We start from the raw sequence: 22,911 nt of genomic DNA, 5'->3' as shown, positions 1-22,911 counted from the left end.
TTCAAAGTCCCGAATCCTCCATTTAGATTCGCAGATTCCAAAGATCCAAACTCCTCAAAAAGCCATACAAACATCAACAACTACACAAGTTAAAAAGGAAGCTATAGAAATGTTGGTAGTACATGTTCTTTTATTAAACTCCATGATTATAATAAAGGGTACACATGTCAAAAATGCTCTTAAACTTATACTCTCTTTTGGCAATCGATTCAGGAATTTGGAACTGAATTTGGTGTCTACTCATTCATGCCATAAATTTGTCATAATAAAGATGAATATTATCTATCTCGAGTCAAATGTTTATGATAAAGTGTAGCAACATTAGACCGGTTTCCATTTTAGATGACTTAAAGAAAATTTTGTCCATTAGTGAACTTTTGTTTTCATTTAGGTGACTTTATATTTTTTTGCTAATAAACACTTAATTATGCAAAACTATGAGATTAAATATGAAGTATAAATCAATATGGAGACGTAAGGTTCTATGTTAGTTTCTGATACTTTATCTTTCACTTGATAAATAAATCATATAGCCTCTAAATATTAATGTAATACTCTTGACTTTGATTGTTGCTGTAAATTTTGCAGTTTGCTCTTTTAGTCAAGGGTATTATGATACTAAAATTCATGAGAAATATAACCTCATTGACACAATTGCAAGACCAACAATCCTCTCTCTTTGCATTCAAAAGCTTCTCACTTGCATTGTATATCATAATACCCTTGACCAGCAGAATAAACTGCAAAATTTACAACAATAATCAAGTCAAGATGATTACATTAATATTTACACGTTATATGATTTATTTATGAAGTGAAAGATAAAATATCTGAGGCTAACCTAGAACCTTCGGTCTCCATATTGAAATACACTTCATATTAAATGCCAAACTTTTGCATAATGAAGTATTCATTAGCAAAAAACATATAAAATGGCCTAAATGAAAACAAAAGTTCACTAATGGACAACTTTTTTAAGGCTTTTAACATCGAAATGAGTCCTATATTGCTACAGTTTATCACAAACACTTGACTTGATATAGATAATATTCGTCTGTATTGTGACAACTTTATGGCATGAATTAGTAGGCCACCAAATTCACTTCTGAATTCATCAAAAAACCTTATAGATGTCAAAGTTCTTTATCCCCTGATAATACCTACAGACTTTAATGTTTCAAATTTCCTAAATCACTCTGCAGAGTTCAAATTTCCAAATCCCCCAAATGCCTTGCAAGTTTCAAAGTTCCAAATTACCCAAAACACCTTGCTGAATTCAAAGTCCTATATCCCCCAAAACGCCATGCAGATTTCAAAGTTTAAAATCCCCAAAACAACATGCAAAGTTTAAAGTTCCAAATCCCCCTGAAACCTGCATGCTTCAAACTTTCAAGTCTCCCAAAATGTCTTGCAAAATTCAAAATTCCAAATTCCCTAAAATGCCCTTTAAAGTTCAAAGTTCCGAATCCTCCATTTAGTCTTGCGGATTCCAAAGATCCAAACTCCTCAAAAAGCCATACAAACATCAACTACACAAGTTAAAATAGACGATATAGAAATGTTGGTAGTATATGTTCTTTCATTAAACTATATGATTATAATAAAGGCTAAATATGTCAAAAATGCTCTTAAACTGATAATCTCCTTTAGGAAATCGATTCAGGTTATCAAGGTCTTCTTCTGGAATTACACCAAGCACAAGTGCACCTCAATGATCCTTACAGATCAAGAAAAACCCAAAACTAAAATTCAAGTTGATCTTTAATTTCAATCGTGTGATTTAAGAGGTACGCAATTAGAATTAAAGATCAACTTAAATTTTAGCTTTGTGTTTTTCTTGATCTGTGAGGATCACTGAGTTGTACTTTTGGTTGGTGTGATTCCAGAAGTAGAGCTTCATTACCTGGATGATTGTCCAAAAGATATTATAACTTTAAAGCGCATTTTTGAGATATGTAGCTTTTACTATAATCATGTAGTTTAATAAAAGTATATATACTACCAACCTTTCTATGTCTTCCCATTTTAACTTTTGTAGTTGATATCTACATGGTTTTTGGGGAGTTTGGATCTTTGGACTCTACGAGGCTAAATAGAGGATTCCGAAATTTAAACTCTACAGGGTACTTTGGGGAATTTGGAATTTTGAATTTAGCAAAGAAATTTTGGGGAACTTGGAAGTTTGAAACATGCAAGTATTTAGCGGAATTTGGAACTTTAAACTTTGCATGGTGTTTTGGGGAATTTTAACTTTGAAATCTACATGGTCTTTTGGGGGATATGTGAATTTGAATTCAGCAAGGTGTTTTGGGTAATTTGAAGCTTTTAAACTTTTAGGCTTTTGGGGGGATTTGGAACTTTGAACTCTGCAGGGTGTTTTGAGAGATTTGAAACATTGAAGTCTGTAGGGATTATTAGGAGATAAAGAACTTTGAGATCTTTAAGGTTTTTTGAGAAATTTGGAACCAAATTTGGTCATGCCATAAAGTTGTCATAGTAAAGACGAATATTATCTATCTCAAGTCAAGTGTATATAATAAAGTGTAACAATATAGGACCGATTTCCATGTTAAAAGCCTTAAAGAAAGTTTTGTTCATTAGTGAACTTTTTTGTCATTTAGGCCACTTTATATGTTTTTTTTTTTCTAATGACCACTTCATTATGCAAAACTTTAGCCTTGAATATGAAGTATACTTCAATATGGAGATCAAAGGTTCTAGGTTAGTCTCTGATATTTTATGTTTCAGTTCATAAATAAATCATATAACCTTTAAATACTAATATAATCCTCTTGACTTGATTGTTGCTGTAAATTTTGCAGTTTGTTTTGTTGGTCAATGGTATTATGATACAATGCAAGTGAGAAACTTTTGAATGCAAAGTGAGAGGACTGTTGGTCTTGCATTTGTGTCAATGAGGTTATATTTATCATCATTTAAGTGTCTTGATATTATATTTTGGTGATTTATGTTATGTGTTTTTATATGGTCAAAGTATTAGTCTTACCACCTCTTTGTTTTAGTTAGAATAAAAATTTAAAGCTAGGTCCTTGATAAAGAGATAAAGGTAAAGAATATAAATTATAATGATTTCATGATAAGTTTCTTAGTATTAACCTAAAATAACAAATAAGCTATAGATTGAAATAAATGTTGAGTACATTGGTATCAACCTACATGAACAAGATATACATTACACCTTTTACCCAGTGGAAAATTTTGGCAAATGCAAATACTACAATACAACCCTAAAAAGGCAAAGCCCTTTATACCAAAATCCGTTACTAGACTACAATGTTTTTCTCAATTATGGTTCTTTGAGAAAAGTCATAATAATTTTAAGTCATGTGTGGCACTCTCTCTCATTTTCTCTCACTCATATGCACATGACTAGTTGCTACACTTAGGGTATTAATTTGACATTTTCTTATTTTCTATATCTTCATTGTTGCTTTTCATCATAATGGAAATTAGAAGGCCTAATTTCCAAGTATTCTTTACATTAGTTTCAAGATGCTACCACTTAAGATTGCTCATCATGACTCCCTCTGGATTACATGTGTATTACACTCTTACAAATAATCTTTATTGTAAATTTTTTAATGTTAATTGTAATAGAATATGTCTCATCGCTTCTATCCTATTTTGGAATCAAATAAATTATAAATTTGAGGTGTTATTCGGCATTTTTACTAAACATATTTACAGGTATGATTTATTTATGAAATGAAAGATAAAATATCAGACACTAACCTAGAACCTTCTGTCTCCATATTGAAATATACTTCATATTCAAGGCTAAAGTTTTGCATAATGAAGTGTTCATTAGCAAAAAAAAAACATATAAAGCGGCCTAAATGACAACAAAAGTTCACTAATGGACAAAACTTTCTTTAAGACTTTTATCATTGAAACGAGTCTTATATTGCTATACTTTATCATAAACACTTGATTTGAGATAGATAATATTCGTCTTTATTATAACAACTTTATGGCATGAATGAGTCGGCCACCAAATTCGGTTTCGAATTTCTCAAAAAACCTTATACATTTCAAAGTTCTTTATCTCCTAATAATACCTACAGACTTTGATGTTTCAAATTTCTTAAAACACTCTTCAAAGTTCAAATTTCCAAATCCCCCGAAAAGCACTTCAAGTTTCAAAGTTCCAAATTACCCAAAACATCTTGCAGAATTCAAAGTCTCATATCCGCTAAAACATCATGCAGATTTCAAAGTTCAAATTCCCCAAAATACCATGCAAAGTTTAAAGTTTCAAATCTCTCTGAAAATCTGCATGCTTCAAACTTCAAAGTTCCCCAAAATGTCTTGTTAAATTCAAAATTCCAAATTTCCTATAACGACTTACAAATTTCAAAGTCCCGAATCCTCCATTTAGATTCGCAGATTCCAAAGATCCAAACTCCTCAAAAAGCCATACAAACATCAACAACTACACAAGTTAAAAAGGAAGCTATAGAAATGTTGGTAGTATATGTTCTTTTATTAAACTCCATGATTATAATAAAGGGTACACATGTCAAAAATGCTCTTAAACTTATACTCTCTTTTGGCAATCGATTCAGGAATTTGGAACTGAATTTGGTGTCTACTCATTCATGCCATAAATTTGTCATAATAAAGATGAATATTATCTATCTCGAGTCAAATGTTTATGATAAAGTGTAGCAACATCAGACCGGTTTCCATTTTAGATGACTTAAAGAAAATTTTGTCCATTAGTGAACTTTTGTTTTCATTTAGGTGACTTTATATTTTTTTGCTAATAAACACTTAATTATGCAAAACTATGAGATTAAATATGAAGTATAAATCAATATGGAGACGTAAGGTTCTATGTTAGTTTCTGATATTTTATCTTTCACTTGATAAATAAATCATATAGCCTCTAAATATTAATGTAATACTCTTGACTTTGATTGTTGCTGTAAATTTTGCAGTTTGCTCTTTTAGTCAAGGGTATTATGATACTAAAATTCATGAGAAATATAACCTCATTGACACAATTGCAAGACCAACAATCCTCTCTCTTTGCATTCAAAAGCTTCTCACTTGCATTGTATATCATAATACCCTTGACCAGCAGAATAAACTGCAAAATTTACAACAATAATCAAGTCAAGATGATTACATTAATATTTACACGTTATATGATTTATTTATGAAGTGAAAGATAAAATATCTGAGGCTAACCTAGAACCTTCGGTCTCCATATTGAAATACACTTCATATTAAATGCCAAACTTTTGCATAATGAAGTATTCATTAGCAAAAAACATATAAAATGGCCTAAATGAAAACAAAAGTTCACTAATGGACAACTTTTTTAAGGCTTTTAACATCGAAATGAGTCCTATATTGCTACAGTTTATCACAAACACTTGACTTGATATAGATAATATTCGTCTGTATTGTGACAACTTTATGGCATGAATTAGTAGGCCACCAAATTCACTTCTGAATTCATCAAAAAACCTTATAGATGTCAAAGTTCTTTATCCCCTGATAATACCTACAGACTTTAATGTTTCAAATTTCCTAAATCACTCTGCAGAGTTCAAATTTCCAAATCCCCCAAATGCCTTGCAAGTTTCAAAGTTCCAAATTACCCAAAACACCTTGCTGAATTCAAAGTCCTATATCCCCCAAAACGCCATGCAGATTTCAAAGTTTAAAATCCCCAAAACAACATGCAAAGTTTAAAGTTCCAAATCCCCCTGAAACCTGCATGCTTCAAACTTTCAAGTCTCCCAAAATGTCTTGCAAAATTCAAAATTCCAAATTCCCTAAAATGCCCTTTAAAGTTCAAAGTTCCGAATCCTCCATTTAGTCTTGCGGATTCCAAAGATCCAAACTCCTCAAAAAGCCATACAAACATCAACTACACAAGTTAAAATAGACGATATAGAAATGTTGGTAGTATATGTTCTTTCATTAAACTATATGATTATAATAAAGGCTAAATATGTCAAAAATGCTCTTAAACTGATAATCTCCTTTAGGAAATCGATTCAGGTTATCAAGGTCTTCTTCTGGAATTACACCAAGCACAAGTGCACCTCAATGATCCTTACAGATCAAGAAAAACCCAAAACTAAAATTCAAGTTGATCTTTAATTTCAATCGTGTGATTTAAGAGGTACACAATTAGAATTAAAGATCAACTTAAATTTTAGCTTTGTGTTTTTCTTGATCTGTGAGGATCACTGAGTTGTACTTTTGGTTGGTGTGATTCCAGAAGTAGAGCTTCATTACCTGGATGATTGTCCAAAAGATATTATAACTTTAAAGCGCATTTTTGAGATATGTAGCTTTTACTATAATCATGTAGTTTAATAAAAGTATATATACTACCAACCTTTCTATGTCTTCCCATTTTAACTTTTGTAGTTGATATCTACATGATTTTTGGGGAGTTTGGATCTTTGGACTCTACGAGGCTAAATACAGGATTCAGAACTTTAAACTCTACAGGGTACTTTGGGGAATTTGGAATTTTGAATTTAGCAAAGAAATTTTGGGGAACTTGGAAGTTTGAAACATGCAAGTATTTAGCGGAATTTGGAACTTTAAACTTTGCATGGTGTTTTGGGGAATTTTAACTTTGAAATCTACATGGTCTTTTGGGGGATATGTGAATTTGAATTCAGCAAGGTGTTTTGGGTAATTTGAAGCTTTTAAACTTTTAGGCTTTCGGGGGGATTTGGAACTTTGAACTCTGCAGGGTGTTTTGAGAGATTTGAAACATTGAAGTCTGTAGGGATTATTAGGAGATAAAGAACTTTGAGATCTTTAAGGTTTTTTGAGAAATTTGGAACCAAATTTGGTCATGCCATAAAGTTGTCATAGTAAAGACGAATATTATCTATCTCAAGTCAAGTGTTTATAATAAAGTGTAGCAATATAGGACCGATTTCCATGTTAAAAGCCTTAAAGAAAGTTTTGTTCATTAGTGAACTTTTTTGTCATTTAGGCCACTTTATATGTTTTTTTTTTCTAATGACCACTTCATTATGCAAAACTTTAGCCTTGAATATGAAGTATACTTCAATATGGAGATCAAAGGTTCTAGGTTAGTCTCTGATATTTTATGTTTCAGTTCATAAATAAATCATATAACCTTTAAATACTAATATAATCCTCTTGACTTGATTGTTGCTGTAAATTTTGCAGTTTGTTTTGTTGGTCAATGGTATTATGATACAATGCAAGTGAGAAACTTTTGAATGCAAAGTGAGAGGACTGTTGGTCTTGCATTTGTGTCAATGAGGTTATATTTATCATCATTTAAGTGTCTTGATATTATATTTTGGTGATTTATGTTATGTGTTTTTATATGGTCAAAGTATTAGTCTTACCACCTCTTTGTTTTAGTTAGAATAAAAATTTAAAGCTAGGTCCTTGATAAAGAGATAAAGGTAAAGAATATAAATTATAATGATTTCATGATAAGTTTCTTAGTATTAACCTAAAATAACAAATAAGCTATAGATTGAAATAAATGTTGAGTACATTGGTATCAACCTACATGAACAAGATATACATTACACCTTTTACCCAGTGGAAAATTTTGGCAAATGCAAATACTACAATACAACCCTAAAAAGGCAAAGCCCTTTATACCAAAATCCGTTACTAGACTACAATGTTATTCTCAATTATGGTTCTTTGAGAAAAGTCATAATAATTTTAAGTCATGTGTGGCACTCTCTCTCATTTTCTCTCACTCATATGCACATGACTAGTTGCTACACTTAGGGTATTAATTTGACATTTTCTTATTTTCTATATCTTCATTGTTGCTTTTCATCATAATGGAAATTAGAAGGCCTAATTTCCAAGTATTCTTTACATTAGTTTCAAGATGCTACCTCTTAAGATTGCTCATCATGACTCCCTCTGGATTACATGTGTATTACACTCTTACAAATAATCTTTATTGTAAATTTTTTAATGTTAATTGTAATAGAATATGTCTCATCGCTTCTATCCTATTTTGGAATCAAATAAATTATAAATTTGAGGTGTTATTCGGCATTTTTACTAAACATATTTACAGGTATGATTTATTTATGAAATGAAAGATAAAATATCAAAGATAAAATATCAGACACTAACCTAGAACCTTCTGTCTCCATATTGAAATATACTTCATATTCAAGGCTAAAGTTTTGCATAATGAAGTGTTCATTAGCAAAAAAAAAACATATAAAGCGGCCTAAATGACAACAAAAGTTCACTAATGGACAAAACTTTCTTTAAGACTTTTATCATTGAAACGAGTCTTATATTGCTATACTTTATCATAAACACTTGATTTGAGATAGATAATATTCGTCTTTATTATAACAACTTTATGGCATGAATGAGTCGGCCACCAAATTCGGTTTCGATCTCAAAAAACCTTATACATTTCAAAGTTCTTTATCTCCTAATAATACCTACAGACTTTGATGTTTCAAATTTCTTAAAACACTCTTCAAAGTTCAAATTTTCAAATCCCCCGAAAAGCAATTCAAGTTTCAAAGTTCCAAATTACCCAAAACACCTTGCAGAATTCAAAGTCTCATATCCGCTAAAACATCATGCAGATTTCAAAGTTCAAATTCCCCAAAATACCATGCAAAGTTTAAAGTTTCAAATCTCTCTGAAAATCTGCATGCTTCAAACTTCAAAGTTCCCCAAAATGTCTTGTTAAATTCAAAATTCCAAATTTCCTATAACGACTTACAAATTTCAAAGTCCCGAATCCTCCATTTAGATTCGCAGATTCCAAAGATCCAAACTCCTCAAAAAGCCATACAAACATCAACAACTACACAAGTTAAAAAGGAAGCTATAGAAATGTTGGTAGTATATGTTCTTTTATTAAACTCCATGATTATAATAAAGGGTACACATGTCAAAAATGCTCTTAAACTTATACTCTCTTTTGGCAATCGATTCAGGAATTTGGAACTGAATTTGGTGTCTACTCATTCATGCCATAAATTTGTCATAATAAAGATGAATATTATCTATCTCGAGTCAAATGTTTATGATAAAGTGTAGCAACATCAGACCGGTTTCCATTTTAGATGACTTAAAGAAAATTTTGTCCATTAGTGAACTTTTGTTTTCATTTAGGTGACTTTATATTTTTTTGCTAATAAACACTTAATTATGCAAAACTATGAGATTAAATATGAAGTATAAATCAATATGGAGACGTAAGGTTCTATGTTAGTTTCTGATATTTTATCTTTCACTTGATAAATAAATCATATAGCCTCTAAATATTAATGTAATACTCTTGACTTTGATTGTTGCTGTAAATTTTGCAGTTTGCTCTTTTAGTCAAGGGTATTATGATACTAAAATTCATGAGAAATATAACCTCATTGACACAATTGCAAGACCAACAATCCTCTCTCTTTGCATTCAAAAGCTTCTCACTTGCATTGTATATCATAATACCCTTGACCAGCAGAATAAACTGCAAAATTTACAACAATAATCAAGTCAAGATGATTACATTAATATTTACACGTTATATGATTTATTTATGAAGTGAAAGATAAAATATCTGAGGCTAACCTAGAACCTTCGGTCTCCATATTGAAATACACTTCATATTAAATGCCAAACTTTTGCATAATGAAGTATTCATTAGCAAAAAACATATAAAATGGCCTAAATGAAAACAAAAGTTCACTAATGGACAACTTTTTTAAGGCTTTTAACATCGAAATGAGTCCTATATTGCTACAGTTTATCACAAACACTTGACTTGATATAGATAATATTCGTCTGTATTGTGACAACATTATGGCATGAATTAGTAGGCCACCAAATTCAATTCTGAATTCATCAAAAAACCTTATAGATGTCAAAGTTCTTTATCCCCTGATAATACCTACATACTTTAATGTTTCAAATTTCCTAAAACACTCTGCAGAGTTCAAATTTCCAAATCCCCCAAATGCCTTGCAAGTTTCAAAGTTCCAAATTACCCAAAACACCTTGCTGAATTCAAAGTCCTATATCCCCCAAAACGCCATGCAGATTTCAAAGTTTAAAATCCCCAAAACAACATGCAAAGTTTAAAGTTCCAAATCCCCCTGAAACCTGCATGCTTCAAACTTTCAAGTCTCCCAAAATGTCTTGCAAAATTCAAAATTCCAAATTCCCTAAAATGCCCTTTAAAGTTCATAGTTCCGAATCCTCCATTTAGTCTTGCGGATTCCAAAGATCCAAACTCCTCAAAAATCCATACAAACATCAACTACACAAGTTAAAATAGACGATATAGAAATGTTGGTAGTATATGTTCTTTCATTAAACTATATGATTATAATAAAGGCTAAATATGTCAAAAATGCTCTTAAACTGATAATCTCCTTTAGGAAATCGATTCAGGTTATCAAGGTCTTCTTTTGGAATTACACCAAGCACAAGTGCAACTCAATGATCCTTACAGATCAAGAAAAACCCAAAACTAAAATTCAAGTTGATCTTTAATTTTAATCGTGTGATTTAAGAGGTACGCAATTAGAATTAAAGATCAACTTAAATTTTAGCTTTATGTTTTTCTTGATCTGTGAGGATCACTGAGTTGTACTTTTGGTTGGTGTGATTCCAGAAGTAGAGCTTCATTACCTGGATGATTGTCCAAAAGATATTATAACTTTAAAGCGCATTTTTGAGATATGTAGCTTTTACTATAATCATGTAGTTTAATAAAAGTATATATACTACCAACCTTTCTATGTCTTCCCATTTTAACTTTTGTAGTTGATATCTACATGGCTTTTGAGGAGTTTGGATCTTTGGACTCTACGAGGCTAAATAGAGGATTCAGAACTTTAAACTCTACAGGGTATTTTGGGGAATTTCGAATTTTGAATTTAGCAAAGAAATTTTGAGGAACTTGGAAGTTTGAAACATGCAAGTATTTAGCGGAATTTGGAACTTTAAACTTTGCATGGTGTTTTGGGGAATTTTAACTTTGAAATCTACATGGTCTTTTGGTGGATATGTGAATTTGAATTCAGCAAGGTGTTTTGGGTAATTTGAAGCTTTTAAACTTTTAGGCTTTTGGGGGGATTTGGAACTTTGAACTCTGCAGGGTGTTTTGAGAGATTTGAAACATTGAAGTCTGTAGGGATTATTAGGGGATAAAGAACTTTGAAATCTTTAAGGTTTTTTGAGAAATTTGGAACCAAATTTGGTCATGCCATAAAGTTGTCATAGTAAAGACTAATATTATCTATCTCAAGTCAAGTGTTTATAATAAAGTGTAGCAATATAGGACCGATTTCCATGTTAAAAGCCTTAAAGAAAGTTTTGTTCATTAGTGAACTTTTTTGTCATTTAGGCCACTTTATATGTTTTTTTTTCTAATGACCACTTCATTATGCAAAACTTTAGCCTTGAATATGAAGTATACTTCAATATGGAGATCAAAGGTTCTAGGTTAGTCTCTGATATTTTATGTTTCAGTTCATAAATAAATCATATAACCTTTAAATACTAATATAATCCTCTTGACTTGATTGTTGCTGTAAATTTTGCAGTTTGTTTTGTTGGTCAATGGTATTATGATACAATGCAAGTGAGAAACTTTTGAATGCAAAGTGAGAGGACTGTTGGTCTTGCATTTGTGTCAATAAGGTTATATTTATCATCATTTAAGTGTCTTGATATTATATTTTGGTGATTTATGTTATGTGTTTTTATATGGTCAAAGTATTAGTCTTACCACCTCTTTGTTTTAGTTAGAATAAAAATTTAAAGCTAGGTCCTTGATAAAGAGATAAAGGTAAAGAATATAAATTATAATGATTTCATGATAAGTTTCTTAGTATTAACCTAAAATAACAAATAAGCTATAGATTGAAATAAATGTTGAGTACATTGGTATCAACCTACATGAACAAGATATACATTACACCTTTTACCCAGTGGAAAATTTTGGCAAATGCAAATACTACAATACAACCCTAAAAAGGCAAAGCCCTTTATACCAAAATCCGTTACTAGACTACAATGTTTTTCTCAATTATGGTTCTTTGAGAAAAGTCATAATAATTTTAAGTCATGTGTGGCACTCTCTCTCATTTCCTCTCACTCATATGCACATGACTAGTTGCTACACTTAGGGTATTAATTTGACATTTTCTTATTTTCTATATCTTCATTGTTGCTTTTCATCATAATGGAAATTAGAAGGCCTAATTTCCAAGTATTCTTTACATTAGTTTCAAGATGCTACCACTTAAGATTGCTCATCATGACTCCCTCTGGATTACATGTGTATTACACTCTTACAAATAATCTTTATTGTAAATTTTTTAATGTTAATTGTAATAGAATATGTCTCATCGCTTCTATCCTATTTTGGAATCAAATAAATTATAAATTTGAGGTGTTATTCGGCATTTTTACTAAACATATTTACAGGTATGATTTATTTATGAAATGAAAGATAAAATATCAGACACTAACCTAGAACCTTCTGTCTTCATATTGAAATATACTTCATATTCAAGGCTAAAGTTTTGCATAATGAAGTGTTCATTAGCAAAAAAAAACATATAAAGCGGCCTAAATGACAACAAAAGTTCACTAATGGACAAAACTTTCTTTAAGACTTTTATCATTAAAACGAGTCTTATATTGCTATACTTTATCATAAACACTTGATTTGAGATAGATAATATTCGTCTTTATTATAACAACTTTATGGCATGAATGAGTCGGCCACCAAATTCGGTTTCGAATTTCTCAAAAAACCTTATACATTTCAAAGTTCTTTATCTCCTAATAATACCTACAGACTTTGATGTTTCAAATTTCTTAAAACACTCTTCAAAGTTCAAATTTCCAAATCCCCCGAAAAGCACTTCAAGTTTCAAAGTTCCAAATTACCCAAAACACCTTGCAGAATTCAAAGTCTCATATCCGCTAAAACATCATGCAGATTTCAAAGTTCAAATTCCCCAAAATACCATGCAAAGTTTAAAGTTTCAAATCTCTCTGAAAATCTGCATGCTTCAAACTTCAAAGTTCCCCAAAATGTCTTGTTAAATTCAAAATTCCAAATTTCCTATAACGACTTACAAATTTCAAAGTCCCGAATCCTCCATTTAGATTCGCAGATTCCAAAGATCCAAACTCCTCAAAAAGCCATACAAACATCAACAACTACACAAGTTAAAAAGGAAGCTATAGAAATGTTGGTAGTATATGTTCTTTTATTAAACTCCATGATTATAATAAAGGGTACACATGTCAAAAATGCTCTTAAACTTATACTCTCTTTTGGCAATCGATTCAGGAATTTGGAACTGAATTTGGTGTCTACTCATTCATGCCATAAATTTGTCATAATAAAGATGAATATTATCTATCTCGAGTCAAATGTTTATGATAAAGTGTAGCAACATCAGACCGGTTTCCATTTTAGATGACTTAAAGAAAATTTTGTCCATTAGTGAACTTTTGTTTTCATTTAGGTGACTTTATATTTTTTTGCTAATAAACACTTAATTATGCAAAACTATGAGATTAAATATGAAGTATAAATCAATATGGAGACGTAAGGTTCTATGTTAGTTTCTGATACTTTATCTTTCACTTGATAAATAAATCATATAGCCTCTAAATATTAATGTAATACTCTTGACTTTGATTGTTGCTGTAAATTTTGCAGTTTGCTCTTTTAGTCAAGGGTATTATGATACTAAAATTCATGAGAAATATAACCTCATTGACACAATTGCAAGACCAACAATCCTCTCTCTTTGCATTCAAAAGCTTCTCACTTGCATTGTATATCATAATACCCTTGACCAGCAGAATAAACTGCAAAATTTACAACAATAATCAAGTCAAGATGATTACATTAATATTTACACGTTATATGATTTATTTATGAAGTGAAAGATAAAATATCTGAGGCTAACCTAGAACCTTCGGTCTCCATATTGAAATACACTTCATATTAAATGCCAAACTTTTGCATAATGAAGTATTCATTAGCAAAAAACATATAAAATGGCCTAAATGAAAACAAAAGTTCACTAATGGACAACTTTTTTAAGGCTTTTAACATCGAAATGAGTCCTATATTGCTACAGTTTATCACAAACACTTGACTTGATATAGATAATATTCGTCTGTATTGTGACAACTTTATGGCATGAATTAGTAGGCCACCAAATTCACTTCTGAATTCATCAAAAAACCTTATAGATGTCAAAGTTCTTTATCCCCTGATAATACCTACAGACTTTAATGTTTCAAATTTCCTAAAACACTCTGCAGAGTTCAAATTTCCAAATCCCCCAAATGCCTTGCAAGTTTCAAAGTTCCAAATTACCCAAAACACCTTGCTGAATTCAAAGTCCTATATCCCCCAAAACGCCATGCAGATTTCAAAGTTTAAAATCCCCAAAACAACATGCAAAGTTTAAAGTTCCAAATCCCCCTGAAACTTGCATGCTTCAAACTTTCAAGTCTCCCAAAATGTCTTGCAAAATTCAAAATTCCAAATTCCCTAAAATGCCCTTTAAAGTTCAAAGTTCCGAATCCTCCATTTAGTCTTGCGGATTCCAAAGATCCAAACTCCTCAAAAATCCATACAAACATCAACTACACAAGTTAAAATAGACGATATAGAAATGTTGGTAGTATATGTTCTTTCATTAAACTATATGATTATAATAAAGGCTAAATATGTCAAAAATGCTCTTAAACTGATAATCTCCTTTAGGAAATCGATTCAGGTTATCAAGGTCTTCTTCTGGAATTACACCAAGCACAAGTGCAACTCAATGATCCTTACAGATCAAGAAAAACCCAAAACTAAAATTCAAGTTGATCTTTAATTTTAATCGTGTGATTTAAGAGGTACGCAATTAGAATTAAAAATCAACTTAAATTTTAGCTTTATGTTTTTCTTGATCTGTGAGGATCACTGAGTTGTACTTTTGGTTGGTGTGATTCCAGAAGTAGAGCTTCATTACCTGGATGATTGTCCAAAAGATATTATAACTTTAAAGCGCATTTTTGAGATATGTAGCTTTTACTATAATCATGTAGTTTAATAAAAGTATATATACTACCAACCTTTCTATGTCTTCCCATTTTAACTTTTGTAGTTGATATCTACATGGCTTTTGGGGAGTTTGGATCTTTGGACTCTACGAGGCTAAATAGAGGATTCAGAACTTTAAACTCTACAGGGTATTTTGGGGAATTTGGAATTTTGAATTTAGCAAAGAAATTTTGGGGAACTTGGAAGTTTGAAACATGCAAGTATTTAGCGGAATTTGGAACTTTAAACTTTGCATGGTGTTTGGGGAATTTTAACTTTGAAATCTACATGGTCTTTTGGTGGATATGTGAATTTGAATTCAGCAAGGTGTTTTGGGTAATTTGAAGCTTTTAAACTTTTAGGCTTTTGGGGGGATTTGGAACTTTGAACTCTGCAGGGTGTTTTGAGAGATTTGAAACATTGAAGTCTGTAGGGATTATTAGGGGATAAAGAACTTTGAAATCTTTAAGGTTTTTTGAGAAATTTGGAACCAAATTTGGTCATGCCATAAAGTTGTCATAGTAAAGACGAATATTATCTATCTCAAGTCAAGTGTTTATAATAAAGTGTAGCAATATAGGACCGATTTCCATGTTAAAAGCCTTAAAGAAAGTTTTGTTCATTAGTGAACTTTTTTGTCATTTAGGCCACTTTATATGTTTTTTTTTTCTAATGACCACTTCATTATGCAAAACTTTAGCCTTGAATATGAAGTATACTTCAATATGGAGATCAAAGGTTCTAGGTTAGTCTCTAATATTTTATGTTTCAGTTCATAAATAAATCATATAACCTTTAAATACTAATATAATCCTCTTGACTTGATTGTTGCTGTAAATTTTGCAGTTTGTTTTGTTGGTCAATGGTATTATGATACAATGCAAGTGAGAAACTTTTGAATGCAAAGTGAGAGGACTGTTGGTCTTGCATTTGTGTCAATAAGGTTATATTTATCATCATTTAAGTGTCTTGATATTATATTTTGGTGATTTATGTTATGTGTTTTTATATGGTCAAAGTATTAGTCTTACCACCTCTTTGTTTTAGTTAGAATAAAAATTTAAAGCTAGGTCCTTGATAAAGAGATAAAGGTAAAGAATATAAATTATAATGATTTCATGATAAGTTTCTTAGTATTAACCTAAAATAACAAATAAGCTATAGATTGAAATAAATGTTGAGTACATTGGTATCAACCTACATGAACAAGATATACATTACACCTTTTACCCAGTGGAAAATTTTGGCAAATGCAAATACTACAATACAACCCTAAAAAGGCAAAGCCCTTTATACCAAAATCCGTTACTAGACTACAATGTTTTTCTCAATTATGGTTCTTTGAGAAAAGTCATAATAATTTTAAGTCATGTGTGGCACTCTCTCTCATTTTCTCTCACTCATATGCACATGACTAGTTGCTACACTTAGGGTATTAATTTGACATTGTCTTATTTTCTATATCTTCATTGTTGCTTTTCATCATAATGGAAATTAGAAGGCCTAATTTCCAAGTATTCTTTACATTAGTTTCAAGATGCTACCACTTAAGATTGCTCATCATGACTCCCTCTGGATTACATGTGTATTACACTCTTACAAATAATCTTTATTGTAAATTTTTTAATGTTAATTGTAATAGAATATGTCTCATCGCTTCTATCCTATTTTGGACTCAAATAAGTTATAAATTTGAGGTTAAAACTACAAACTAAGAATATTATAAAATTAAAAGAGCATGTGTATGATATAAAATGTTATAAAGCTTAACTAAGTATGAAGAGAAAATCACAAATTTGGTCCCTGTGGTAGTGTGATATATGGTTTGTTTTAGGTTTTGTCCAAGGTTAAAATGGTCATTTTAAAAAAATAAGTTATGTTGTTTTCATTTCTGATTGTTAGATTTATCCCCCATTCCTTGCAGTGTGAGAGGGAATATCATATTGGCTATTTGAGGGAAGATAAGAAGATTGATCTGATGGTGTGTGAATTTGAATTTAGTTATTTATTAAAGCTTCCTATTTTTTTCACTCAATTTAATATGATCGATTGTTGATGTGTTACAATTGCTACTAGTGAAACCAACCAAAGAAAGGTAAACGTGCTTTTTTACACATTATCAACATCATATGTCTATTTTATTTATTTATATATAAAAAAAATTGTATGAATACATTGATTGAATTCATGGCTACTTCCAACTTTTCTTCAACTGCTTTGAGAAGCTACTTGCATATCTCAAGGTTAAGAAGATGGTGATTCCAGCTGCTGAGGATGTTGAGTCCATGTGGATTCGGAAATTTGGTTTTGAAAAAGTAACCCAAGCTCTGGTATTATTTTTTTTATTAAGTAGTTTCTTAATTCTTATTATAATGTTACAGATAACTTATATTATATATTATATATGTCTACAGCGGAGGGAGTATAGACAAAAATTGACATCAATCGTAGCATTTGAAGGAACATGTTTGTTAGAAAAGGAAGTAGTGGGGCCTTATGGTGGAGTTACTTTTCAAGATGGTTTTTGTTTCAGTCTTTCTAAGCAGAAGCAAATTAAGCAATGAATGAATAATACCCTTTTGGTGGATTTGTGTTTTATTTATGGTTAAAACTACAAACATCCATCTAAGGTAAGATAGATGTTTTTAATTTTAATGTTATATGATTATAAATGGTTTGTGGTATGTAGAATTTTGAAACATGTTTGGATTTGTTATGACCAGGGCCTGTCCAAGCAAAAATGAGGACCCACAAAATTTAGAAAACATCCAAAGATTTTATATATTAAAGGGCTAACATGGAGCAAGCAAATACAAATACATAAAATGAGCATGTGTACTAGTCAAAACTATCTTCTGAATATCAACTCTATATATAAGCAAACAATAACATCAGTATTTGTACATTATCTCAAAAAGACATTCCACTTTAACAGGTTTTTAACCCTCCAAACAATGTTAAACCAAACAACTTCTCCGAAATGATCCCAATGATGCGACTGATTAATTTAAACCCATTCATAGTTGTGTTGATGCATTTTCCGATTTCATAAAGCCATCAAACATCTATACTCATCAAGACATCAAACATCTACCAGACCAATATGAAAGCATTTTTCAAGACCCAAAATGATTACCTCCTTTTAATAAGTTGTTGGAACATTGTTGGTTGCTCGATCGGTCAATTTGTGTTGGTGATTTTAGTGTCACCATATCATTTTATGTAACTGAAACTAACATGTGAGCTAAGGGGCTTCTTAATTTGTACTCTAATATATGTACGGGATGGTGCAGAGTACACACATGTATAAGATCGAATTAGAAGCCTATTCGACGACTAGTCGGGGTCCGGGGGCAGCGCCCTTGGGTCCGGGGTTTCCAAAGGGGCAGCGCCCCTTTGGCCGGGTCTAAGGGCAGCGACCCTAGCGGGGTCCAAGGGGCAGAGCCCCTGGCTCCAAGTCAGCGGGTGGGGTCGAGGGGCAGTGCCCCCGCGGGGTTTGGGGCAACACCCCAAAACCTCACCGAAATTTACATATGGGAACATAGTGGAAAATTCAATTTCTTGAGGGTGATTATGGTAAAACTAAAGAAACTCATTAGTTTTGGTAACCCTAAATCCTCATTAAATTCAGATTATCCTAATTTGCTTCCAATACAACTAATGACGGCCTAACCCTAATAAAACCCTAATCTTGTTTAATATATAAACAACTCTTCAGTCTCAGAAGATGGTTACGAATTTTAGCTCTCATTTTCATCAAACTCTCACAGAATCTCTCTAGAAAATTGGCTTACGATTTCTGTGCCTAGAATCGTAAGTGTCCACTTGGATTATCCTAGGCTGAATGTCTTGCAATATAGGCATAGGGTAGAAATATTAGTTCGAAAAGTGCTCTCACGATCTAAGTTGGTATCCAGATCTCCATCATAAACCCTAGTAAATTCTTACAATTTGTAGCCTTTAATTCAAAAGGACATGATAGAGCAACTCATATAAGTGTCAATCATAGCAACTCATACATCTGAACTTCCTGAAATGAACCAAGGAAGACCAAGGTAGGTAGGTGTGTGTGTGTGTGTGTGTGTGTGTATATATATATATATATATATATATATATATATATATATATATATATATATATATATATATATATAAAATCCTTTATTTCGGTTTATGAAAAAACAATAGTGTTTTACATTATGGAATAAATATTTAATTTAACAAGTTATCTTTCTCGTTCAATCTCCTTGCCTCTCATCCTTTGAGAATCATAAAGATCGTTTTCAAGTTTGAATTTGTTTATTTAGAATATAAGTTCTTCTACTTCATTTTTATTTATTTACTTTATTGATTTTTATTAAACAATAATATTTTTGCCTCTATCTTTTTATATTATTCCTTAAATCCCATTGAGTTATATCCCCAAACCAAGTGTAACATGCATGAAGGCGTTAGACACTTCTTTTATTGTTTTCCTTGACACAGTTGCATCATCCAAGACTTGAATTAATAGATTTCTTTTAAGGAGCGATTAATTCATTCTTCCCGTATGCAACGTACAACTCTTTGTTGTAATGCCCTCTCCAAGTGTGTTTGTCTCCCTTTTTTAACTTACTATGGCAGACATTTGTGAAATAATTCCGATAAGAAGAAAAAAAAGGCATTAAGAACCCTCTTGGCATAACCCTAGACATTCTTAGATCCTTTTTAAAAGGCGTTATGAAGAAAAATATTTGTGAAATATTTCTCATAAGAAGAAGAAAAAGGCATTAAGAAACTCACTTGGCATAACCCTAGACATTCTTAGATCCTTTTTAAAACCTGCTCTGGTTTTCGCTATATAGAAAAGAACATAATAACCATTACAACACCCGGTGGAAGACACAGAAAGAAAAATTAGGGGTTACACAAACTATTTAGGAGTTACACTACTAGAATTAAAAAAAAAAAAAAAAAAAAAAAAAAAAACTTATTCCCTAAGGTAGTTTTCGTCACTAAAAGGTTTTTACCGACAAATTTATGTTTGTCAGATTTTTTGATGGATTTCCAATAGATTTGTGAAAGATTTATAGAATTTTACACTTCTAGGACAAAATCGAAGGGTTGCACATGCAACTTTGAGACACCTGCTATGGACGCCTCCGCCCCTTAGGTTTTTGTGTTTGTCTCCCTTTCTTAACTTATTATGACATGTATTTGTAAAATAATTTTGATAAAAAGAAATAGAAGAGATTTGTGAAACATTTATAGAATTTTACACCTCTAGGACGAAATCGAAGGATTGCACGTGCTACCTCGGGACACCTGCTATGTCTGACTCTGGCCTCAGAATACCAACATAATTTGTAAATGATTTACAAGAAAAAAAATGTTAATTGACATTTGTTTTTATTAAATCAAATACTCTCTCCGCCCCATATTAATAGTCAATGTTTCATTTTTGGTTTGTCCCAAAGTAATAACCTACTTCTAAAAGTAAATATCATTTTACTAAACTACACTTTATTATTAATTAACCTACCATGAAATTAAATGCAACAAAAAGGTAAAACTATCATTTCATTTAATAATGTTAATGGTAATTAATGTTTTCTTAATCTGTTTGTGTGTTTTTGTCTGTAAAGTGACAATAATTTTTGGGACAGATGCACACAAGTTACTTTGTATTAAGATTTCATATTTTTAGAAATCGTAGAACATAAAAACCAAAACAATAAGTTTTACTCAAACAAGACAAATGTCTCCATCAATAGTAACACAATGTTTCTATTTGTATGCTAACACACTTTTATTTACATAAGGTTGTTTGGTATGCCTCTTCCTTGATTGGTAAGAGGTTGGGACTCATTGTTAGATTCAAACTATTTGATACCACAATTAGAAAAGAGTCAAATTCAAACAATTTGACATCATAATTAGAATTCAAACTATTTGATACCACAATTAGAAAAAAATCAGATTCAAACCATTTGATACCATAATTAGAAGCTTCTGGTTCGGTCCTAAACATAACACATGCTGCCTCACTCAGATCAATGCTTAATCAACAACTATCAACCACAAAACCTTCCCACAAAGGCATCTTCATATTCTGTTGGAATACTTGGTAAATCAAATTCAATATGAAATGTTGGAATACTTACAAAACTTAAAAACTCATTTAAAGTGCAAGTTTAAATCTTGAGTTTATAATTTATGCATTGACTAATTGCATAATACAAGTTCATACAAAACAACTTCCAGAAAAACACCAGATCTCAGGCTAATATCATGTATTGTAATCAAAGTTCTGTTTCAATTTCAACTATTTATCCACCATAAATAACAAGAAACCACCAACCTCTTTCTAGAAAAACTGAAGTTTTCAAACATAGAAAATGATCAAAACATTTGTGAACGTTTCTTCCCAAAGATTGCCTCCCAAACCAAAGGCGAAAATGGACCTTTCTTCTCCATGAAATCTGTAACACCTTTTTCATCAAATCCAAACCCTTTCTCTTTCAAACTCTTAATCATCATTTCAGCAGCTTCCAAATCTCTTTCTCTACAAAACCCATTCACCAAACCTGTAAAAGTAGCCAGATTTGGTGAATGACCAGCTTCCACCATCTCCAAACAATATTCAAGAGCTTCATCTAATCTCTTCCCTTTAACCAAACCCTGAACAAGAACACCATAACTAAATGCATTGGGTACAATACCATTGTTCTGCATTTTCCTGAAGATCCTGATAGCTTCATCTGGCTTCTGAGACTTGCAAAACCCTTCAACCACTGCTGTGTATATCACCACCTCGGGGATGGATCCTCTTTCACGCATTACACCAAACAGCTTCATTGCTTCTTGAACCAATCCATCGCTACACAAACCATGGAGCATCGCTACTGCATTTGGGATCAGCCCTGTTTCTTTCATTTTCCTAAATAGCTCATCAGCGTCTTCTGGTGGTGGTGGTGGCGGTGGTTGAGGCTCCCCGGTCACTACTTCTCCCTCTCCGGCAGTATTGCTGGTATCTGATTTGTCAGAAATGGGATTACCTTTTTCTTCATCTAATCCAAGCTTGAATCTATCGAGGAATCCATCAACGTCCTGAATCTTAGGATCTTTAACTCGTGGAGTATGAGAAAATTGGGGCTTCTGTTCGTCATCATCATCAAATGGGACATAAGAGCTGTTTGTTTCAGATTTCCGACTATCGGTTCTGTTAACTTCCGATGATGCTCTGTTACTCGGTCTATACCTACTATCATCATCGTACTTAGGTCTTCTGTTGCTGTCGATATCCCTTCTTCCTCCTGTGTGTCTTCGATCCCTATTATCGCCGGCGTCTCGGTCATCGTTACCGTGGTTGAATCCAGAAAGCCGTGACGAAGAAGGAGTTCGATCTGATGTGCTGAATCCATCGCCGGAGCGTCGTCTTGGTGGTGGTGATCGACCACCACTGTAACCATCGTTAGACCTGTTATTGTATGACGACGAGGAGAAAAATCTACTTAACAATGGCGAATCTACACTACGATGAGTTCGAAAATGAGATTGGTGATGATGAGAATAATCCGAGATGCTGAAAGAAATTAATTTTGAAATCCTAAACCCTTTCTTTATCGTCTCCATTTTGCAGCTCGCATAAACCCTAACCCCTTCTCAAGTGAGCCTGACGGAAGACAACGTGGTAGTCCCTCGCTAGAATAAAAAAAATAAAAAATAAAAATCCAATATTTGAAAAAAAAAATACAAAAATACAATATTTATTTGAATATTAATTTTAGACTAAATTACATGAATGGTCCCTGTGATTTGAAATAATATGC

The 22,911-nt window shown here is 31.8% G+C and overlaps 1 protein-coding gene and 1 long non-coding RNA gene across 2 annotated transcripts in view; one reads left to right on the top strand and one right to left on the bottom strand.

Annotated features, from left to right (window-relative positions):
- LOC111894172 (uncharacterized) overlaps positions 1–17,994 on the top strand; it is a 31,614-nt gene extending 13,620 nt beyond the window's left edge. The window contains exons 3-5 of the long non-coding RNA XR_006184186.2: positions 17,025–17,430; positions 17,515–17,730; positions 17,824–17,994. This is a non-coding gene — a long non-coding RNA (uncharacterized LOC111894172). The remainder of the gene's footprint in view (positions 1–17,024; positions 17,431–17,514; positions 17,731–17,823) is intronic.
- Positions 17,995–21,259: 3,265 nt separating this feature from the next.
- LOC111894119 (pentatricopeptide repeat-containing protein At4g38150) lies at positions 21,260–22,826 on the bottom strand. The gene has a single exon (XM_023890202.2). The coding sequence runs from the start codon at positions 22,712–22,714 to the stop codon at positions 21,482–21,484; it is 1,233 nt and encodes a 410-aa protein (XP_023745970.1). The 5' UTR covers positions 22,715–22,826; the 3' UTR covers positions 21,260–21,481.
- Between the last annotated feature and the right edge of the window lie 85 nt (positions 22,827–22,911).

The sequence above is a fragment of the Lactuca sativa genome, chromosome 6 (assembly GCF_002870075.4).
Source record: "Lactuca sativa cultivar Salinas chromosome 6, Lsat_Salinas_v11, whole genome shotgun sequence".
In the NCBI taxonomy this organism is placed as follows: Eukaryota; Viridiplantae; Streptophyta; class Magnoliopsida; order Asterales; family Asteraceae; genus Lactuca; species Lactuca sativa.
This window is presented reverse-complemented; position numbering and strand designations above follow the sequence as displayed.

Bases quoted from the DNA above. Each gene is read 5' to 3' on its own strand.
- LOC111894119 (XM_023890202.2), bottom strand. From the start codon at position 22,714: ATGGAGACGATAAAGAAAGGGTTTAGGATTTCAAAATTAATTTCTTTC.